The sequence below is a fragment of the Polychytrium aggregatum genome, assembly GCF_025602895.1.
Source record: "Polychytrium aggregatum strain JEL109 chromosome Unknown BJ171scaffold_1, whole genome shotgun sequence".
Lineage (NCBI taxonomy): Eukaryota > Fungi > Chytridiomycota > Chytridiomycetes > Polychytriales > Polychytrium > Polychytrium aggregatum.
In genome coordinates, this window is record NW_026516203.1 from 830,335 (window position 1) to 848,746 (window position 18,412).

General features: G+C 56.9%; 5 protein-coding genes across 5 annotated transcripts; 2 read left to right on the forward strand and 3 right to left on the reverse strand.

The window, feature by feature from the left end:
* BJ171DRAFT_594764 (uncharacterized protein) lies at positions 1–1,532 on the reverse strand. The gene is made up of 3 exons (XM_053114544.1): positions 1,199–1,532; positions 938–1,046; positions 1–797 (listed from the first exon to the last, which is right to left on the reverse strand). Exons 1-3 carry the CDS (start codon positions 1,336–1,338, stop codon positions 255–257), a joined length of 792 nt encoding a protein of 263 aa, XP_052971825.1. The 5' UTR covers positions 1,339–1,532; the 3' UTR covers positions 1–254.
* A 32-nt stretch (positions 1,533–1,564) lies between these two features.
* On the forward strand, positions 1,565–3,412 carry BJ171DRAFT_484886 (phosphatidylinositol N-acetylglucosaminyltransferase subunit C). The gene is made up of 6 exons (XM_053109055.1): positions 1,565–1,822; positions 1,975–2,190; positions 2,423–2,600; positions 2,690–2,861; positions 2,989–3,155; positions 3,251–3,412. The coding sequence occupies exons 1-6, from the start codon at positions 1,729–1,731 to the stop codon at positions 3,324–3,326; spliced, it is 903 nt and encodes a 300-aa protein (XP_052971826.1). The 5' UTR covers positions 1,565–1,728; the 3' UTR covers positions 3,327–3,412.
* A 104-nt stretch (positions 3,413–3,516) lies between these two features.
* On the forward strand, positions 3,517–9,638 carry BJ171DRAFT_6858 (armadillo-type protein). Its single transcript, XM_053115818.1, has 23 exons — positions 3,517–3,636; positions 3,807–3,926; positions 4,105–4,185; positions 4,379–4,444; positions 4,534–4,776; positions 4,907–5,037; positions 5,223–5,349; positions 5,486–5,635; positions 5,762–5,894; positions 6,088–6,153; positions 6,287–6,455; positions 6,546–6,685; positions 6,832–6,906; positions 6,997–7,130; positions 7,290–7,335; positions 7,485–7,626; positions 7,761–7,860; positions 8,016–8,206; positions 8,346–8,393; positions 8,505–8,607; positions 8,700–8,876; positions 8,999–9,122; positions 9,281–9,638. The coding sequence occupies exons 1-23, from the start codon at positions 3,583–3,585 to the stop codon at positions 9,433–9,435; spliced, it is 2,775 nt and encodes a 924-aa protein (XP_052971827.1). The 5' UTR covers positions 3,517–3,582; the 3' UTR covers positions 9,436–9,638.
* A 202-nt stretch (positions 9,639–9,840) lies between these two features.
* Positions 9,841–11,807, reverse strand: BJ171DRAFT_594766 (ribonuclease III domain-containing protein; the record flags this gene model as incomplete). Its single annotated transcript, XM_053114545.1, has 8 exons — positions 9,841–9,948; positions 10,095–10,129; positions 10,261–10,343; positions 10,555–10,697; positions 10,793–10,873; positions 11,034–11,194; positions 11,350–11,607; positions 11,738–11,807. 8 exons carry the CDS (start codon positions 11,805–11,807, stop codon positions 9,841–9,843), a joined length of 939 nt encoding a protein of 312 aa, XP_052971828.1.
* A 1,112-nt stretch (positions 11,808–12,919) lies between these two features.
* On the reverse strand, positions 12,920–18,327 carry BJ171DRAFT_484895 (phosphatase 2A regulatory B subunit-domain-containing protein). The gene is made up of 13 exons (XM_053109056.1): positions 18,067–18,327; positions 17,427–17,687; positions 16,606–16,828; positions 16,126–16,322; positions 15,758–15,961; positions 15,358–15,548; positions 14,914–15,076; positions 14,573–14,743; positions 14,323–14,450; positions 14,073–14,174; positions 13,771–13,925; positions 13,576–13,655; positions 12,920–13,380 (listed from the first exon to the last, which is right to left on the reverse strand). The coding sequence occupies exons 1-13, from the start codon at positions 18,088–18,090 to the stop codon at positions 13,213–13,215; spliced, it is 2,067 nt and encodes a 688-aa protein (XP_052971829.1). The 5' UTR covers positions 18,091–18,327; the 3' UTR covers positions 12,920–13,212.
* Between the last annotated feature and the right edge of the window lie 85 nt (positions 18,328–18,412).

Genomic DNA, 18,412 nt, shown 5'->3' on the forward strand with positions numbered 1-18,412 from the left:
GTGATAGTAGAGAGCTCCATTGGCTGCAGCGAAAGCACGCGCCTGGCGCCTGCATGGATGACCTTCCAATGAGGAATCGTGGTTGACCAGTTCGAAGTACTTTGGGGTCCCGGACGACGGGCTGACTGCATTGGCCCCTTGCCATGCTTTCACGAGGCAGATGGCCGTTGACCGTGATGAGCGAGTGCGTATATTCAGGGTCCAAAAGTGACCTCAAACAGGGTGCTCGCTGGCTCGCTGCTCGCGCCTCGAGACTACTTTCGTTTGCGCTGGCCCGATTTTCCGCCTGCATCCTTTCCCTTGGCGACCTTGCCGCCGCTCTTGGAGGTGTTGACTCGGAAAGGATTGGCCTTGGTTTTGGTTTTCGCCTTGCCCATGGCATGCACCTTTCTGAGCGAGATTTTGTGCTTCTTATTGGCAAAGGCCTTGGAGGCACCCGAGCCAGCGTTTGTGGTCTCCGCCGCATCAGCGTCCTCAGCCTCAGCTCCTCCTTCGATGTCGTCTTGGTCGTCACGGTCGTAAAAACCGTCGCTTTGGCTGTCGTTGCCATCCTCTGCATCATTGTCGCCGCCGTCGCTGTCATCGTCATTGCCATCGTCATCGCGGGCATGGATAATCGACTCGAGGCCATCTGTGTCCGGGTTGAACTCGGTGATGGTGACAGTTGTGATAAGGTCTCTGTCCTTCAGTGTCTTGGTCCGTTTGGTCGTCAGGCTCTCGTCGAGCTCGCCCGATGCAGCCTTGCGAATGGCCTCGATACGCTCGATCTCGGGCAGTACACCGGCTATCCGGCCCCTCTGTAGTGAAGTGAGTGCGAAAGCGGGGTGCATCGATAAGTCTCCGAGACCCACGTCTTGATTGTCGCAGCCCAAGATCCCAGACGAGTTGCCGGTCGAGTGAGCATCGACTCTGCCCGTTCGGATCATCACGGACTTACGGCCTCGCGTCTTGCTGCCAGGCGTTCTTGGCGGGCCTGCTCCATGTGGTATTCGATCGCCTTCTTTTTCCGCTCGAGATTGCGCTTATGGAATCCAGTGAGGTAGTCTCTGGCGAGTTTGTTGTCAAGCCAGGCGAGCGTGGGTTTCGGCATCGGTGAGCATCGTCGATCTCGACTGAAACGCAGATCTGGAGCGTGGAGGCCATTCCCACGAACACCTGCATCCACACCTGCGGGAGGAATAGAGGGCCAGCATCCTACCTCCTCTTCGAATCGTCGTATTCGATGATCGCCGGCCGCTCATCCGCCCTGAGCGGCCTCGGAGGCCTCTTGCCCAGCTTTCCCTTCTTCCCCGCCTTGCCCTTCTGCTCGGACTTTCCCTTCTGCCCAGACTTTGCCATTTACGCTCGGCTGTGTCGAAGGCGCTTCTCACGTCGGGTCGCTCTGCAGGCTCGGTCTTGATCGACGGTCCGCCTGCGTCTCTGCGTCGATCCTCTGGGAATCCGTCGTCAAAGCCGATGCCCAGCAAAAAAAGTTCAGCTAGGCACGTGTCCGGCCGAGAGCGCGTCGTGCCTCTCGCCGAGAAGCCCGTTTCCGTCGTGCATCAACCAGGTCCTCGATCCACCCCATGGGCTTGGGTCTCACCCCCATCACATCAAGCACAAGCGACAGCGTCGGCAGCAGGCCGCTGGGGAGAGCCGAAGCGCCGGAACGGACAGAAGCGCTGCCAGGCTGAATCGTCTGCGGCATCACTTCACAGCAGCAACCTCGCCGCCGCCAAAACGGTCGCCATGCCGCCAGAGTGGAAAAAGATTCTGTATCAGAAGCAGAGCTATCCAGACAACTATGTGCCCGACAACTTTCTTTCGGAGATGAGGCAGAATGGTAGGCTACGCACGATCAACAACAGTCTCGTCGGGCAAAGACTGCAGCGGAAGCCAAGCAGGCGTCGCAGCGAGTGTTGGCCTGTTGCGGAGCTTGGCAATATTGAGCACTGCCGAATGTTGCTAAGAGCCTGTTCGTGCTCTCGCCCGCAGTCGACCTCAAAAATTACAACTATTGGGAGCTGTCTGTCCAGGCCGGAACGCTTACGCAGCAAATCAGCTCGATCACCATATTTGTGTCTGTGTTCTGGAACTCGTACCAAGGCCACCTATCGGGCAAGGCTCTGATCATGATGACTGCCGTATTGGTCGTTGTCGGATATGTCTGCTGGGCCGCTGTCCTTGGAGAATCTGGTGCTGCGAAGCGACGTAAGTGGCTGTGCCTCTCTTTGCATGCAGCGTCTTGTCGAGCAGTCGGATGACACCGGGCAGTCTGTCGAACTTTCATTGCAATCTGCTGGAAGCCAGTATCGTTGTTAACACCTGTCATCATTTCCATCACGGCCGCCGGATTGAATCGGCTGGTACTGCCTCTTACTCTCTGTCTGCCCTCTACCTGCCCTCTACGGGACCATGAACCGGTGCTGTCGCGCTGGCCCAGAGCTGACAATCGTCAAAGGAGGTCTCATCATATTTTCGCTGCTCTTCGGGCTGAGCCCAATCCTTACAACCCTGACCAAGACGATCAGTAGCGACACCATCTGGGCACTCACGCTGGTGATGTTTCTCACCAATCTGCTCTTCCACGAGTACGAAGGCGACCACTTTGAAGGCATTGCGTAAGTGATCCACCGGCCGCGTCTCAGCCCGGCTTCCTGGTTAATCCTCGCAACACTAAACTAGCCCCGGATCCATCGGCTTTCGCTAGGTTTCCAGAGTCGCTTTCGATCAATGCCGCCATCTCTGCATCGGTGCTGCTCGCGTCTCGTTTGTCGTCTGAGCTGATGGTGTTTGGGATCGTCTCCCTGGCGCTGGTACTGTTTGGGCTGTTCCCGCTGTTTCGGCGGTGCCTGCGGCGCTGGGAACGCAAAACCTGGAAGGTAAACCGGACTGGTGAAGAGTGAGTGGTAAAATAGGGGCGGGTCAGGCTCAACAGCTGTGCGGCGGTTGCCGATAGCGCTCGAGATGCTTCTGATGAGTGCTCACGAGCCACTGCTTCGGTCTCAGGTCCCTGGGCGACCCGTCGAGCTGGTCCTGACGATCGCCATGGGCAGCCTCTCAATTGGGCTCCTGGCCCCAATCTCCATGATTCCGACGACTGTGTATGGATGCTCGGCTCTCTTCATCGTCTTTGTCTGTCCTTACTGGCTCATCTGGAATCAGCGATTCAAAAAGTAAGTTGTGGCGACAGCACGGGGCCTGCAGCAGCGACGATCAATGGCCCTGCCCTGACATTCTGTCGTTGTGACCTTGATACCCCGTACTGCAGCGAAATCCGTGGCCCGTGGGATGAGGCAAAGATACAGCTTGAACATACCGACCATGGGCCTGGTGCGAGCCGATGAAGACGGAATCTACAATCAGGGTCGGGGGGGGGGCTAATCCCGGATTCGAAATATATGATGGTGCCCACAGCGTGGCTGGATGCAAATCAGCATGAGCGGAATCGTGTGCATGAGCCGAGCTCGTTGGTGCGGGAACATGGGCGTCGACCCGCCTGGCTGGATCCGCCCTGGCTGCTGGCTTCGTCGCGATCTTCTCCCGCGCCCTCTGTCCTCATCTCTGCCCGACATCGCCCCGACATTGGCATCGGCAACAGCCATGTTCCAGCCCCTGTCTGTCGCTGCCGACTCAGGCAGCACTGCGAGAGCAAAGGTTGGGAGTCACGGCGCTCTAAGCTGTCGGAGTGCTGTTTCGACGGCCATCCTCGACTTGGCTCGAGGCGCACTCGAGCCCCACCGACTCCAGACCCTCCTGATTAACTCCAACCCTCGTCCCTCGGTTTCTTGCAACGGATCTGCCTTGCGGGCCATATCCCCGTGCAGAGATACCACGATCTAGCCAAGTATCTGAGGCACACCGATTTGGAGTCGCTCCGGGGCATCTGGCAGACCGTGAGGCTGGAGCTTTCCCGATTCCCCGATGGCGATGACATGCATACCAAGGTATGGGTATTAGATACGCCTGTGGCTGGTTGGTCCTGTGGATCGGCCTGTGTCCTCGCAGCAAAGGGATATCTAGGATCAGTTGCGTATGTACATATTCCCAGTGCCGCCAGAGCCATCGGTTTGGCTGGCATCGATCTCATCGGCACGCTCGTCTCGATCTGAACCAAACCAACAGGTCGCGCTGCTCGATATCTGCAAGACTCTGTCGCTGGCTATGGGCGATGTCGAGGAATACGTTCCGTCGCTGACGACGCAGGTACGCCCAGCTCTCGGCACACAAGCCCGCTCTTCCTTGGACAGAACGTCGCCCGGCGGTCACCAGGCCACGATTACAGGCCAATACTAAACGCATGCGTGATGCCCAACGCTGGATATTATCGGATGCATCCACCCCGCCGCTGCATTGGGCCGGCTCCAATGTATCGGACAATTGAATGGTACCCCACCAGCTCGATATGCAATCTCCTACTCCGATCTTGGCGGCGGCTCTCGAGAGCCTGCTCCTCACAATCAAGGCAAGCAAGCGCATCGAGCTTCCCCATCGCCCGCACCCTGCTTGACGATCGAGCGAGCCGCCATGCTCACAATGATATGCGGCTACCAGGCCAAGAATGCTGCAGCTTGGTCGCAAGACTCCATGGACACATTGATCCACAAGCTTATCTGGCTCCTGGCATCGCCAGCGCCAACGGTCCGCAGCCTGTGCGTATCGCTCTTGGCGAGCATCACCAAACTGCCTAGCAGCCGAAGCGTCATTGGCACAATGTCGCTGGAGAAGCTCGATCCAGCAACGGTGCAAGATATCTGTGCGGAATTTATGGGCGACGAAGCCGTCGTCGTCCGGGCGGTCAGTGCTTGCCTGCATCTACGATCGGATTGTGTTGATATGCCGCGAAGAGCTTTTCCAGGGCTCGGTCCAGCCCTTCCTCAGCCCCAGACATTCATCTGGATCGTACGACATTCACTTTGGTTCTTAGAGTGCACTGAAGGCGCTGATAACCCTGGCTGAGTCGGGGCTCATCATCACCAAGGAACGATATCTTAAGGTCGCGCATCTGGCATCGGACGAAAGCAAGACTGTTCGCATGAGTGCCATCCACTTGATGTGGTGAGGATATGCCGCCGATGCCTTCTTGAACCTCGATGCTGCCTCGAGCCTCGATGCCACCTCGGACCCGAAGAGGCGCAACGGCTGCAGCTACCCCGAGCATTCGTTCAAGGGTCTTACATTCCGGCTCCGCTTGACCCAATGTGCCCCTGTGGTGGTGCGGTGTGCATCGGCCCATGTGCTAGGATTCTCGTCAACTCGCACCCGCACGCTGGCATCCCGGGCAACGATGCCGTCAAGATGGCAAATCATGCCTTCCTCAAGCTCAGCGACATGATGGTCTCCGACGCCGTGCCCGAGATCCGAGCGCGAGTAAGTTGCTGCTGAGAGCCACAAAATGCAATCGAGGCCGTGTGTTCGCAATGAGGAGCGGGTGACATAGCGTTCGAAGGATACATCCGGAGCAGCTTTGTGGACCAGTCGAGCCGTTACTAATTTGTGGCTCTAGGCGTGTGGTCTGCTGGGAACATTCCGACAGATCAACGAAAACTTTCTGCTGCAGACGCTCAACAAAGAGATGATGTCGAATCTTCAGAGTCTCAAGCGGAAGCGCGGCGGCAAAGGCGACTCGGGCAAGTCCAAGAAAGGCTCAAACCGGGTGCGTGCCAGCACACTGCATCGGATGTTGTCTGTGTGAAACTGTCGGAGACTTGCCGGACTGGCTCAAGAAGGCAGCCGGGACTTAGACAAGTGATGTGAACCTTCGCCCTTTGCCACATTCCAGCTTGCGATCTCAGAGCCTCAGCTCGAGTTGAAAATCGAGATGGACGAAGCCAATCTGCTCGAGTCATCGGCTTGTGGCGCATTCATTCACGGACTCGAGGACGAGTTTGAGGAAGTCCGCAGTGTCTGCGTTGGTGAGCACGTTCTGGCCAAACCCATCTAGACGGACTTCGGCCGGTTTGCTGTGTGGAATAGTCAAACGATGCGGATGCTCATTATGAGGCCTTGGTTGCTCCAACTGAAATACGCTTGCGGAGCGGATTGCGCCATGTCTCTGGCTGATTGAGTGCCCACTCATGTGTGTGAATGCCTGTATATTCTGCTCAGACTCGATATGCGAACTCTCGATATGGTCGGAGCACTTTGCCCTCCGTGCCTTGGATTATTTGGTTGGTGAGTGATGATCGTCGGCGCCGCCTTTCCGTCCGTCGATTGTTTTAGAAGATCAGCCTCACGGTGCAACATCTGGTGGCAGTCGGCAACCAAACGACTTGACGGCTCATCCGGTCGCTGCCCTCGGATCCAGATATGTTCAACGATGAGATGCAAAAAGTGCGCCTCAACTCGATCCACAGTCTCCGCAAAATTGCACAGCGCCACGCCATAACCCTCAACAGTAACCAACTCCAGTCGGTCTCGCTGGCGCTCCAAGATGCGAGTCGTATCGTACGCGAGGCTGCCCATAAAATGCTCAGGTGCGTAGATCTGCCGGATCCTCGAACAAGGTAGCCTGGGCAATCGTGCTGCTCGGATCGCTGCTAACGGCAATGGGCATGCGCCTCCAGCTCGCTCAAGTTCAACCACGTCAAGCAGCTCCTTGCGCTTCGCACTTCGCTGGAGCAGAATCTGGCTCGGTTCCCCCGTGACCGGCCTTCAATCTACCAGTGTCTCTCTGAGCTTGGGCGCAACAACCCAGAATGCACCGGTGGGGTTGCTTGACTCAGCGAAGGCTGCAGGCCGCGCTTGATCTGCACTCGACTTGCACCCGACCCTCCTGGAACTCTCTGTGGATGTGCGTTGGATAAGGCATGTGCTGACCACTGGCTCTGCTTGTACTCTTGCTCCGTACAGAGGCCTTGATCAGCGTGTTTCTCAGAATCGACGATCGCTTCTTACCACAAGAGATTGCTATGGAGGATCCTCAACGTATGTGACTTGCGTTCAGCGACACACGTTTGCCTCGCCCACATCGTCCACCACCCTAACGACGTGCAACGGCGGGCTGGCGCGCTGTAGATATCGGCAACATCATCATGATCTTTTCGGCGGCCGCAGTGCGCGCCTCGATCCTCTCGACTTTGCCAAAGTACACATTTTCGCACCTTGCATTTGTTCGCCAAAAGTTTCCTGACTTTGTGCCTTCGCTCGAGGTAAGTCCTGCGACTCTGATAGAAAGCACATCGCACCGTCGCTAGCAACGATGTCGCTGGCAGCCGCCGACCGTCGAGCTCTCTGGCTGTTCTGCACCCGGCAACTCTGTGCCCGTTCGCACCATTAATCCACTGCTCGATGTCGCATAACATCTGCAGATCCAGACAGAGGAACAGCTTGAAGCCTATCCCTTGACACCAGAGCGTATGTATTCGCAGATGTGGTTTCAGCGAAAGTGTGTACAAGGATCCGTGCACAAGCGTTGCCGTCGAGTCAGCACGACAGTCTCACTCGGATTGCTAACTGGCCAAGTGCTCCCCCCCCCTTGATACCTTTGAAATGCATGAATCCAGCTGAGCGGACGGATCAAGTCAGCAGCCGTATTCAGTCCTTTGACGGCAGCACCTCAGAGTTGCTCAAGTCCGCGGTAGCGTACCTGAACAGGGGCGGAAGATACCTGGATGTGGGGACCCGGATATTGCAGAACTGCAAGGAGTAAGTATCGATTCACGGAGTGTCCACGGCTGAGCGCCCTGCTTTGAGATACAATGGGGCGCCGCTGGCGACGTAGCTGCAGGTTTCGAGCATCCACAGAGCCCTTATCACGCTATGGCTGCTCAATACCACAGGCGTCTGGAGTATTCGATCCACGTCTCCTGTTCGAATACGCACCACGGCAAAGCCTCATATCTGCTCCGCATGATAACCTGTATCGGGATCGTAGCTCGAGTAAGACCCGATGACGTGCAGCCTTGCTCCGCACAGCCCGCGATGCAAGGACTTGGCAACACGCTCCTATGTCCGCGGCAGTACGACTGCCCAGCGCCATTCCGCTGCCGTACACGAGCATTCTGCTGAGTTTCCAAGTCGCTTCCATATGCCAGGCAAAGAAATTTGTTCAAGAAAAGTCGGCGCAGATGCCGTCCGTCGCTGGCACACTCGCATCCCAGCTGTTGGTCGAGACCTACAAGCTGCGCCACGGCTTTCTGGGCGTGTCCAAGTCGGTGGCGGCCAGATATAGCCAGAGCATGCGCTACTTTTCGTACCTGCTGTGGGCGATCCACAACAACTGCAGGTTCGTTAACGAGCATGTGCGATTGTGGATATGGCGAATCCTTTCGACGGTGGTCTTGTTGATCGTATTGATGCGGAGAGCGAACAATCCGTCAATGTTCATTTGGATGGCGAGCACACTCACCACGCTCCATCTCTAGATCGGGTGTCCTCAAGACAATCAAGACCGAGTTCGAGTCTGTGGAAAGGTGACTTGCGCCACCCCTCCATATGCAATCCCGCAAGCAGCCTCATCGCCGCACTTGCCGAGCCAGTGATTGTTGTCGTCTGACCTGTTTGGTTCTGCGTCATTGGGACAGAGAGTCGATTCAGGATCCATCTTTTGTTCACGATGTCGGTGACTTTATCGACGCCCCCGAGGCCGCGGTCAACAACATGGAGCTTGCTGCAGAGCTCATTGAGGTGAGGTGTTTATCAAGGTGCTCGCATCATCAAGCATGGCACAGCACACTGGCGCTAACACGGTGAGCAATGTCTCCGCACGTCCCCCCCAGCACTTTCGCCTGCATTACGAAGAAGCGAGTGCCATCGTCAGGGAGGCCAAGGTCAAGGCGGAAATAGTGACCAAAACCCCCGACGCTGTCGAGGCAATCGTGGCTGGATTTCCGTACCACCTGAAGCTGCAAGCCTCGCTCTCGTGGGTCGAGCGATGCGAGAGAGTGATCGTGAAGGTTGGTTCGCCGGGGCTGTTCTCGCACTCTGAGCAGCGGAATTACTATAGATACGGAGGCAGATCATTCGGCTCACCCGGCCATGTGCTGCTTGTAAACACACTTGCGCTTTCGTACTCCAGGTGCTCTTTCCCGACGGATTCCACATTCTGCATCGTCCGCCGCCAACAGATCTTCGCATGGCCAACCGGACATCGTATGCGCTGGCGACCCGGATCGCACTGAGTTTTCCGGTGCCCACCACAGGTGAGGAGCCGGCTCCGATGAAGGCAGCCGACCTGTGGCGACCGTGACGGTACTGTGGAGCAAGCAGTGTCGGTCATGCTAGCATCTCATACGACGATTGCTGATCTCACTCGCTGCGGGACTGTGCCAACGCCAAACGAATATGCCCTCCGCCTCAGAGCAATTTGTTGTCAAGGTCATGGCGCTCTACGAACACCCACTGGACAGCCCTGCCGATATCGATATTCTCAAGTTTGGAAAGATCGGCGCGGACACATATCATGGTGTCCAGCTGAGTGTTATGAATCACACGGTCCTCTTTGTAACAGACTGACGGCGAGGGACACCCAACGGCCAGCACCGCACGGTCAGAGCCGCACCACAAATGCCGTCGGTCTCTCCGCGCAGAGATTGGCCGAATACAGAGGCCGTCGCGGGATCTTGAATGGAGCAATATGTGGACGAGGACACCCAGTGCGGCTCTATCCCAGTTCTATTACACATTCGCGGACAACAGGCCATTCTTGAGAGACGGCCCCGTCCGCTATCGTTGGAGAGGGGACTGTATGTACTCATCATCATCGCCTAAATACATGCAGCAGCCGGGGGCGGCAGTCCCTGGGCTACAGACCAGAAAAGGATCGGGAGCAACGTGGAGAGTATGATGCAATGGGCTCAAACGTGTGGGTTGGATAGGAAGGCAAGCTTGTAAAGGAGAGGTGCAGCGCTGGTCCGTCCTCTACGCACTCTTCTCGAAGAATGAGATACCATCCTCGTCGATGGCCGACGGGAGATTGGCACTTTCTACCTCCACCAAAAAGTTCTTCTGGAGGGCATCTCGGGCAGCCTGGGTTCGGTCAAGGGAAAGGATCGAGTGCAGGCGCGGGGTGAGCAAGTGCAGGGGTGAGTAGGATGAGCAAGCGCCGCCGGCATTGCAACAGCGCAGCACTCGGGATGAGGCGGCAGGGAATGACCGACTTGGTTGATACTTACTCGGAACTCGGCCATGTCCAGTGAGCTACCAAAGCCTGCGGCGACAAGGACAGAGAAATTGTCAGCAAAGCCACGCTGCGTATGACGGCAGACGCAGCGGAGCGACGAGCGAGCGCTGCAGCAACAACAACTTTCGCCCAGACATGATGCGGTCGCGAACCAGTACCTTCGCCGAGCTTCTCGAGTCCGGAGTAAACGCCGACAACAAAGACGGGGCTGGCACTCTGACGACCAGTCTCCTTGAGCAACCTGGATGGAGAGGAGCGTAGAAGCAGAGCACAGATCCAAGGAACGTTTAGTGTTAGACAGAAGACTGGCTCAGATGGACAAAGCAACCCTAGAGGATAAGAAAAGGCGGTGCGTGTCCGCTCCGGAGGATCAAAGACACCAAAAGCCGAGCACGAGGGGCAGTCTCGATCCAGTAGCAACATTGGGAGACACATCATGAAACAGGACCGACCTAGCGACCGCTGGGGGCTTGTTCTTTTCTCGCAGGATGTTCGCCAGCACGGTTTTGGGATACACAAGCTTCAGATGAGCCTCGACGTTGATCTTTCTTGACAGCAGATGCGCCTGGATAAACTCGCGAGTAACCTTGGGGCCCTGTTGAAGTAACAACGCTGCGTCAGTTCCCAAGCGAGTTCAACCGGAGGAGGTGTGCGAAAGATACGACTCGGTTTGGGGAGCCAAAGTCCCACCTTCTCGACATAGAGGGCACCGACAAGGCCCTGGAAAACTCGCGCAACAACGTGTCGGCTGACGGTTTTTTCATCGTTGGCCTTGAGGACACATGCGAGGACAGGGTGAGGATCGTCAGCAACGGTAGTGGTCAAGCCCAGTTCATTTGGATATTCGACAGGGACTCTACGATTTGCCACCCACTCTGAGTCCACTCCAGTTCCACTCCAGAGCGGCGCTGGAGCGTGATAAAGCACTCACCTTCCATCGCATGACGTTGGAAATGCCAAACAGGCCTCCGACAGTGGCCAAAGCAGCGGTGCCGCTGTAGCTCTCGGCAACACTTTCCAAGGCGTCGGCAGGGAGACTTGGGTACTTTGCATAGACGTATTCAGAGACAAACAAATCGATGACCTTGGCGCCTGAGACCCACAGCAGTCAGTCGGATGCGGGTTGCGGACAGAGCAGGCTTGGCAGCTGATGGGGCAGCTGATGAACATGGTAACTGATGCAACATGGCAGCGGATACAGCTCCAAAGGCACACGACGCTTGTGGTCAGCAGCGAATTGTGCTTACCGAGGACCTGATATCTGCCGCTGGCGGGACTGGCACCCTCCTTGTAGGATCGGTGAGTGAGGGCGTCGTCCAGAACTGCTGTGCTCGAGAAAACAAGACCGGTGCGCTCCTGGAAAGCAGCCAGCTTGGCAGCGTGCTCTCGCTCCTTCAGAAGCGGAGACTGGATTGACTGGGCTGCTGACTGGCTGGCACCGACAGGCGCTTCGGCTTCAGCCTCCACAGGGGTCGAGAAAGCTCGCTGAGCCAGCGGGCAGAGTCCTGTAATGGCGTGATCGTGGGAAAGGAGCGGAGCCGCAAGAACGGGATGAGACAGCTTGCAGGCTTCGCCGTGGCGCGGCAGTAGAACTCGTACTGCGCAGGCAAATCAAAAGGGTATGGCAAAACCGACCGTTTGGGCTGGCTCGCAGCGACGTGGCTCTGGAGACAAGTGACAGAAGGCGGCTGGATCGGATCGACATGGTGCTGATGCTGGGGTGTTTGGTATCGCGGTTGGTTGCCCGTCGTGGAGATCGAAATGGAGCCACAGATACAGATCGCCGGGGATCGAGAAGGGCGAGCAGATGGGCCGGTAGTGTGCGTTTACCCAGAAGGAGTGCCGAGCCAACAGCATGCATCCGAGCAAAGGATCCGGCAGGACATCCGATCGACATGACCCGATTTGCAGCAAGGGATCAGCCCCCCAGCAGGTTTCAAGCCAGTTGCGTGAACGATAAGGAGATTGTTCGTGATCCAAGGGTATCAGAGAGGACTGGAGTCAGTATCCGCGACAACCGATGCTGGTGGCTCAATCTGTCATTGCGGATGGCCGGCACCGCCTAGATCTCTGCTGAGCGACTCTCGCAACTGCAGCCGAGTATGGGATACAGAGCAAGACGGAAACAACGAGGCGAGACGGCAGCCCGGTCTGTATTTGCGCCAGTACCTGTTGAGTGCTGTTCGGTACGCCGAGTCAATAGCGGGAAATGTCTCGCAGAAGGACCGGTAATGTCGGATCCTGCAGACGCAAGTTCAGACAGAGAGAAAGGACCAAAGGTGTCAGAGGAGGCGCTCTGTCCCGTCAGAAGGATCGCACGGATGTGGCAGACAACAGGCAACCCGACAGACGAGCGATGCCGACAGCAAGATCGGAAGACGCAGCAGGCGATCGAACCCCCCCCCCACCCGCAGGATGCGATCGAAACGCACTTGGTGTGAGAGCCGGGAGTGTCGCTGGATCGCGCAGAGCCACGGAGAAAAAGAAAAACTGCAAGTCCCCGTCGGCGAATGGGCTGCGTGTGTGTGTGTGGGCGAGGCATGTGTGTGTGTGTGGCCGAAAAAAAGCAATGTCGCACAGGACGGGCATTCGAGCCGGATCGAGGCCGCACTCGTCCCGGAAACACCGCCCGCAGTCAGCTTGTGAGTGTGCGGGTGAGTGAATGAGTGTGAGTGAGAAGATGAGTGTGAGAGAGTGAGTGTGAGTGAATCGCCGATAGCAGCGGCGACCGAGAGCGATGCGGCAATGAATGCATGTCGCTCGGACCCGGAGCCAAGTAGACATCGGTCTGAAAGCACCTGCTGTGTCCCCGTTCCATTTTGTGAGCATGTTGTATTCCAGAACCAGAGAGAGAGAAACAAATATAGGGCAGCCATCCTCAGAATATCCAGGGTGTCCCGCTTCATTTTGCACAGACTGTCAACAAGCAAGAAAGGAGAAGAAAATGATAGCGCAACCATAAACTCAAAGCCGAAGAAGTGTAGGCGGGTGGTGGGGTGGAAAGAGAGAGAAACGGGGGGGGGTGGAATGGGGCTAGGTCGAAGCGAGGCGAGGCGAGGCGAGGCGGGTTGCGGCGGCTAACGCTCGATTGCGAGCAAGCCATCCCGGCCTCACTCGGTTTCTTTGTCGGCTAATCGGGCCGTTGCGCCGGCCTTGACCTTGCCGTCTATTAAGTCCTCCAGCGATTTGTGGCGGCTCAGCTCGCTGAGCACGGTCTCGTCCACTGGGAGGACCGACTTCCTTCGGAATCGCTGGGGCGTCGGCCTCTCGTCAAATTGCTGTCGATTGGAGAAGGGAGGGGAGGGGGGGACGATGTTAGAGGGCCAATATCAGTGACTCGTGCGTGGCAGAGCCATGGGTTTCAAGGCAAGCGGAGGGATATGACGAAGCGCCATAACAGCAAATAGTCATGCAGGTCTGTGGGATGCAACACAGACGACCGAGCGCACAGCACGAGCAGCATGGTAACCTACCGCCATTTCTTTGGTCAAGTCGTCCTCCCCGTTCTCGTCCTCCGCACCTCCGCTGATAACGTCGGGACCTTGGCTCGGCGCTATAAAGGCGAGATATCAGGATCCAATCGGCGGTATCAGCCGTGCTGCCCACACAAACCAATACTTGCTCCCAGACTCGATGCGGTTGGCCAAGCAGCGGTATGCGATGCTTACACTCCGAAGCCAGGGGCAGGATGGGCTGGTGGTGATGGAGCAGGTTGTTGATGGATCGGGTGGCGAGCTCCGAGGGCAGCTTGGCAGCGTTTGCCGTGGCCATGTTCTCGATCTTGATCCAAGCATCCTCGCGATCCTTTTGCTTTTTTCGCTCCCTGAGAAGGTCAAGAATCAAATGGGAGTGTCAGGCAGTGTCAATATAGCTCATCCGAAAACGGAGAAGAACCAGAGCCCAGATCCAGGAATAGAGCTCATTCAGACCGCGGCGAAAAGCATCCACCCGGGAGAACATATGTGCTTACAGCTGTCGGTTTTGCTTGTACTTGTTGGTGCACTCGTCAAAAAGCTTTGGGCTAATCTCCATGAAGAGCTTCAGGGCATTGTAAACGAGCCCGTGGATCGTTCTGGGGGAGGGGGACGCGGCAGTGATGCACGGCAAAGATCGGCGCAGTTGCGGGTCAGAGGGTCGGTCAGCTATCCATCCAAGCGGTCCAGCGGGAATGGACCGATGCATCCGCAGCGACGGCGACACGACACTGTCGGCCTTCTCACCTGTTCCAGTGGGTTTTCGAGTTCTTGTACAGGGAGGAGAACATGATGGGGAGAATGACGCTGGCATTGTCGCCAATGAGGTTGATGATGTAGTCGTTGTTCCAGTAGTAGAGTGCGCGCTCAGCAACCTTGGGCAAGTTTCCGCAGCAAATATGGATAGGCGCATATAGTTTGTCAGCATCCCGCCGTACGCAGCTCATCAGCACTCGGTCGGAACGCCGATCCGGCAGCAGGCGGGTCGCGGATCTACCTGGAAGTGGGGACTGGCGACACATCGAGCAATCTGTGTAAACAGAGGCGTCTGGATCTTGACAAACTCCTGAGGCTCCATAACATCCAGAATCTCCTCCATTTCGTTCAGGAACATGACTTCTTTGGGGCTGTTGACTTTTGGCCAATAGCGAAGCAGACCGCCAACAACCTGGGAGTAAGGGAGGAAAGAGCGTGGAAAGGAAATGGAGTCGAGTGTTGCTGAGTTGGCTGGAAGAACGCTGCCCTATGAGGCTCGTCGTATATCCATCAAGGGCGATCGAGAGGCACACCAGAGGCATGGTGAAGAAGGAAGGTGCATCCAAGAGCGGGCAATCTTACCTCCTCCGTGAGCGACGGATCCTTCTCTAGAAACTGAACAACACAATACGCCAGCTGGGGATGGTACAATGTCAGCGATTTTGCCTTGTGTAGAGGGATCAAAACCCGGGTCAGGAACACCTTGTGCTCTTCCTTTAGTGGCAGGGCGAATCCATTGATGATGCTGTATCAGAAGCAGCGGGTTGAGCGATGCATGTCGGTGTAGCGGCGTGAGTGCATTTGCGATGCGTATGGCACCTTAAATCATCACACACATCGGCATCGATATCGATATCGACATCGGCACCGGCATCGGTATCGGCATCGGCGCCGGCCGAGAGCGACTATCCTTTCTCTCCCCACCCCCACCATTGTCGCATCGAGCATCGTTACAAACCCCACACACCCCTGGGCTGCATGACATGCATGTCCGGGCGGCAGACGGCACCCACAAGCAAGACCCACCTGCCCAGGATCTCCAGCAGCTCAGCAATGCCGTTGTGTCTCTCGATCTCGTATACAAAGTGGAAGAAGACGTTGTTGATGGATCGTCGGATGAAGGCTCGTAGATTCAAGAACTTGCCGTAGATTCGGTGAAGTGTTGTTTTCAAAAAATCACGCTCGCGGGGGTCCTCGCTATCGAATAACTCTAGAAGCTGATGGAGCCGATACAGGTCGCGTCAAGATGCCGAGTTTGATCAAGCACCGTGCTTACCAGGCTATCAGACTCTGGGGTGCGACCAGAGCAGCCCGGCAGCATGGCAGTTCTCCAGTGAATGCAACATGGCGAGGAGGGAAACGAGCAAGCAGACTCGGACAACCCATTGCTGTTGCACCGAGAGAAGCACCCCTGCCACAGACATACCTGCAGAATAAAGTGCTGATCAATGTACTTTTTGGCAATGTTGGTGGTGAAATCAGGCGATTCTATGAATCTCAAGAAGAACTCGTAGACGATCTGAAGATGGGGCCACGCGAGTTCGAGCACAGGCTCATCCTCTTCCGGGTCGAAGGCGTCGCCCGTGGGATTGACTTGGGGCGGGATGGTGCGGAACAGGTTGGAGGAAAACTGAAATGGGAGACGGTTGAGGCGACGCATAAGAGTGGTGTAGGCGGAGACATCAGCACAACGCAGCAGCGGATGATTAGGGGCACTTGTGAGTCGAGACAGCCACGGGAAGCCAGGGAACGGCTTGCTGGACGACGCCACCTTGGTGGGCCTGAGAGACTCACCATGCTGATAACCTCTGGATAGATGGGCTCGGTGATAACGCCGCGGTTGTTGGTGACATAGTCCACCAACTCGGTCAGTGTCTGTCGCTTGATTTCCTTTCCCTTCAGATCCGACAGAGCATCGTTGAAATCGAAAATGACACAACACTGCTGCAGCTTCTTGATGAATAGCTCCGATCGCTCCGCAGCAGGGACGTCTGGTTCAGCAAGAGATGATCGGGAATGTGAGTGCCGTGGAGGTGTGCGTGGGGCGCTGCAACCAAGAGCAACGCCGATCGACATAAAGGATGTCGCCGCCGGTCCAGAAGTTGGAGACACTACAGATGCCACGCAGCGAGCCTGGGTGCACACAGCATCGATGCTACTGCTTGCTCTGACCACGGCCATGGCACCGGTGCTCTGTCTCCGAGACGAACAGGGTGTCCATCCCTCGCTCTCCCTCCCAAAATGACTTTGAAAAGAGCCGGCCGGCAGACATACCCTTAAAGTTGCTGAGCTTCTCGAGCTCGACTCGCTCCGTAACATGGAAGCGCGATGACCGCTGGCGCCGAGGGGCCTTCGAAACGGGAATGGTGTCCTTTGGCCCGTTCTTCAGCCGGTTCAAGGGCCCGCTCTTTGGGATCTCCCTGTCGATGGGATTGGCCTTGTGTCCCCCTGCCGCAGAGCCAGCGCCAATAGCATTCGGTCCATTGGCTTTCAAGATCTGGTCAGGAGCGCAGAGATGACGATAGCAGAGGCAGAGTGGTTAGCCTGGCTGGAGTCCGAGCACGACTGATCGAGTAGCAGCTCAACAGAACACCGCAAGAGGCGATCGCGCCGTTTCATTTCCGTAGCAGCGGCGGCCGATTCACAAACAATGTCTATGGATCCCCTTTCGGCCCGGTATCGACCTTGGTTGTCGAATCGGGCGAAAACGAGTCGTCCAGTGGCCCAAGCAAGATCACCGCTGCAAGGGCAAGCCGGATGCAGCCGACGAGTCGATCAAACGTCGTGCCTCAAGCCCCAACAAGTTCCAATGGAGCGGGAGGAGGAGCGGGAGGAAGAGGCGGAGGAGGAGGAGGAGGAGGGACGATGCACGTCTCCAATGCAAGACCGCTCTCCCAATGCACGGTCGAGGTTCTAATGCACAGCCGGAGTCCCCAATACCCCCACGACCAGGCACTTGGGGAAATCTATCACAGAGCTGTCTCGCCCCACCAGCGGGAGCTGCCCGAGCCGCTAACACTGTCTGCTAAACCCACTCCTGTGACAAAAGCGCCGCCGCTGCGCGCCAGGAAAGCCAGCGAGAGGCCAAGACCTACATTTGATCCTGGCTGAGGCTCCATCTTCGAGTCTTCCTTTTTGACTGGAGCTGAAGCCGGCTTTTGGGCGGGGGGTATCGTCGTATTATCCTTTGCTCGGGGCGTGGTGGACGGGTTCGAAGGGGAAGCAGAGGTGGGCTTGCTGTCGGCCTTGGAAGGAGAAGCCTGGGGTGCAGCAGCAACTTTGCCTGTGATACCGGCGGTCTTTGAGGCGACGGGGCTGGTTGTTTCGGGAGGAGAAGATTTGTTTCTCGATGATAGCTGCACGGCAAGCGACAAGAACGGACAGTCAGTGAAAGTGTATGGATCGGCTGATATGAATAAACGAAAATAGGCGGGCCCGTTGGTCACTACCAACAGTCGGCAAACGGGCTCATCAGCAGCGACGACGCCAGAGACACATCAGCGACAGAGCCGGCGCCGGTGATGGTCTGCTCGACGAAAGCTACGGAGCAGCCTCTTCTTTGCCTGGCGGGCCACAACAAGAGATGAAAGCCCTCGGTCGGAGCCCAGTCTGTGCAAATGGCGACCTGATCGGCCCCGACCGGGATGCAGGCGGCTCGCTGTATCGCAGAGGACCGTCTTCGCAGTGGCGACGCAGTATAGAGAGCCAGGCCATCGCGACGACGATGGGACATACCACGCGATTTTTCAGCCCTTTCATCGCCGAAGGTTAAAGATTGACGAAAGCAGTGTCCCAGCCGAGGTGTTGCTGATGACCTACAAGGCAGCAGACGGCTCGTGGTGAGTGCATGGGGCAAGCCAATGTCCGGCATACCGCGGCCCCGAGCCCGAGCCCAGTGTGTGAGGGAAGGCAGAGCCAGGCAGAAAGGCAGAGGCGATGGATTGGAAATCTGCTGGAGAGAGCAAGCCAACGCACACGAAGCAGAGCCGGAGAGCTCGTGGCGGAAGGGATCGCACAACAGACGACGCAGAGGCGATAGCGAATGCCAGAGATCGGCGCCGGCAGATCGACGGATGGAGAA

Coding starts and splice junctions, on each gene's coding strand:
- BJ171DRAFT_594764 (XM_053114544.1), bottom strand. CDS start 1,338: ATGGCAAAGTCTGGGCAGAAGGGAAAGTCCGAGCAGAAGGGCAAGGCG. Junction 1,047..1,198: donor TACGACGATTCGAAGAGGAG/GTAGGATGCTGG, acceptor CAAACTCGCCAG/AGACTACCTCACTGGATTCC. Junction 798..937: donor TGGCAGCAAGACGCGAGGCC/GTAAGTCCGTGA, acceptor ACTTCACTACAG/AGGGGCCGGATAGCCGGTGT.
- BJ171DRAFT_484886 (XM_053109055.1), top strand. CDS start 1,729: ATGCCGCCAGAGTGGAAAAAGATTCTGTATCAGAAGCAGAGCTATCCA. Junction 2,191..2,422: donor ATCTGGTGCTGCGAAGCGAC/GTAAGTGGCTGT, acceptor GCGCTGGCCCAG/AGCTGACAATCGTCAAAGGA. Junction 3,156..3,250: donor TGGAATCAGCGATTCAAAAA/GTAAGTTGTGGC, acceptor CCCGTACTGCAG/CGAAATCCGTGGCCCGTGGG.
- BJ171DRAFT_6858 (XM_053115818.1), top strand. CDS start 3,583: ATGTTCCAGCCCCTGTCTGTCGCTGCCGACTCAGGCAGCACTGCGAGA. Junction 4,186..4,378: donor TTCCGTCGCTGACGACGCAG/GTACGCCCAGCT, acceptor GTACCCCACCAG/CTCGATATGCAATCTCCTAC. Junction 8,608..8,699: donor TTGCTGCAGAGCTCATTGAG/GTGAGGTGTTTA, acceptor CGTCCCCCCCAG/CACTTTCGCCTGCATTACGA.
- BJ171DRAFT_484895 (XM_053109056.1), bottom strand. CDS start 18,090: ATGAAAGGGCTGAAAAATCGCGTG. Junction 14,451..14,572: donor TCGCCAGTCCCCACTTCCAG/GTAGATCCGCGA, acceptor AACTTGCCCAAG/GTTGCTGAGCGCGCACTCTA. Junction 13,381..13,575: donor ACTTGACCAAAGAAATGGCG/GTAGGTTACCAT, acceptor TCCAATCGACAG/CAATTTGACGAGAGGCCGAC.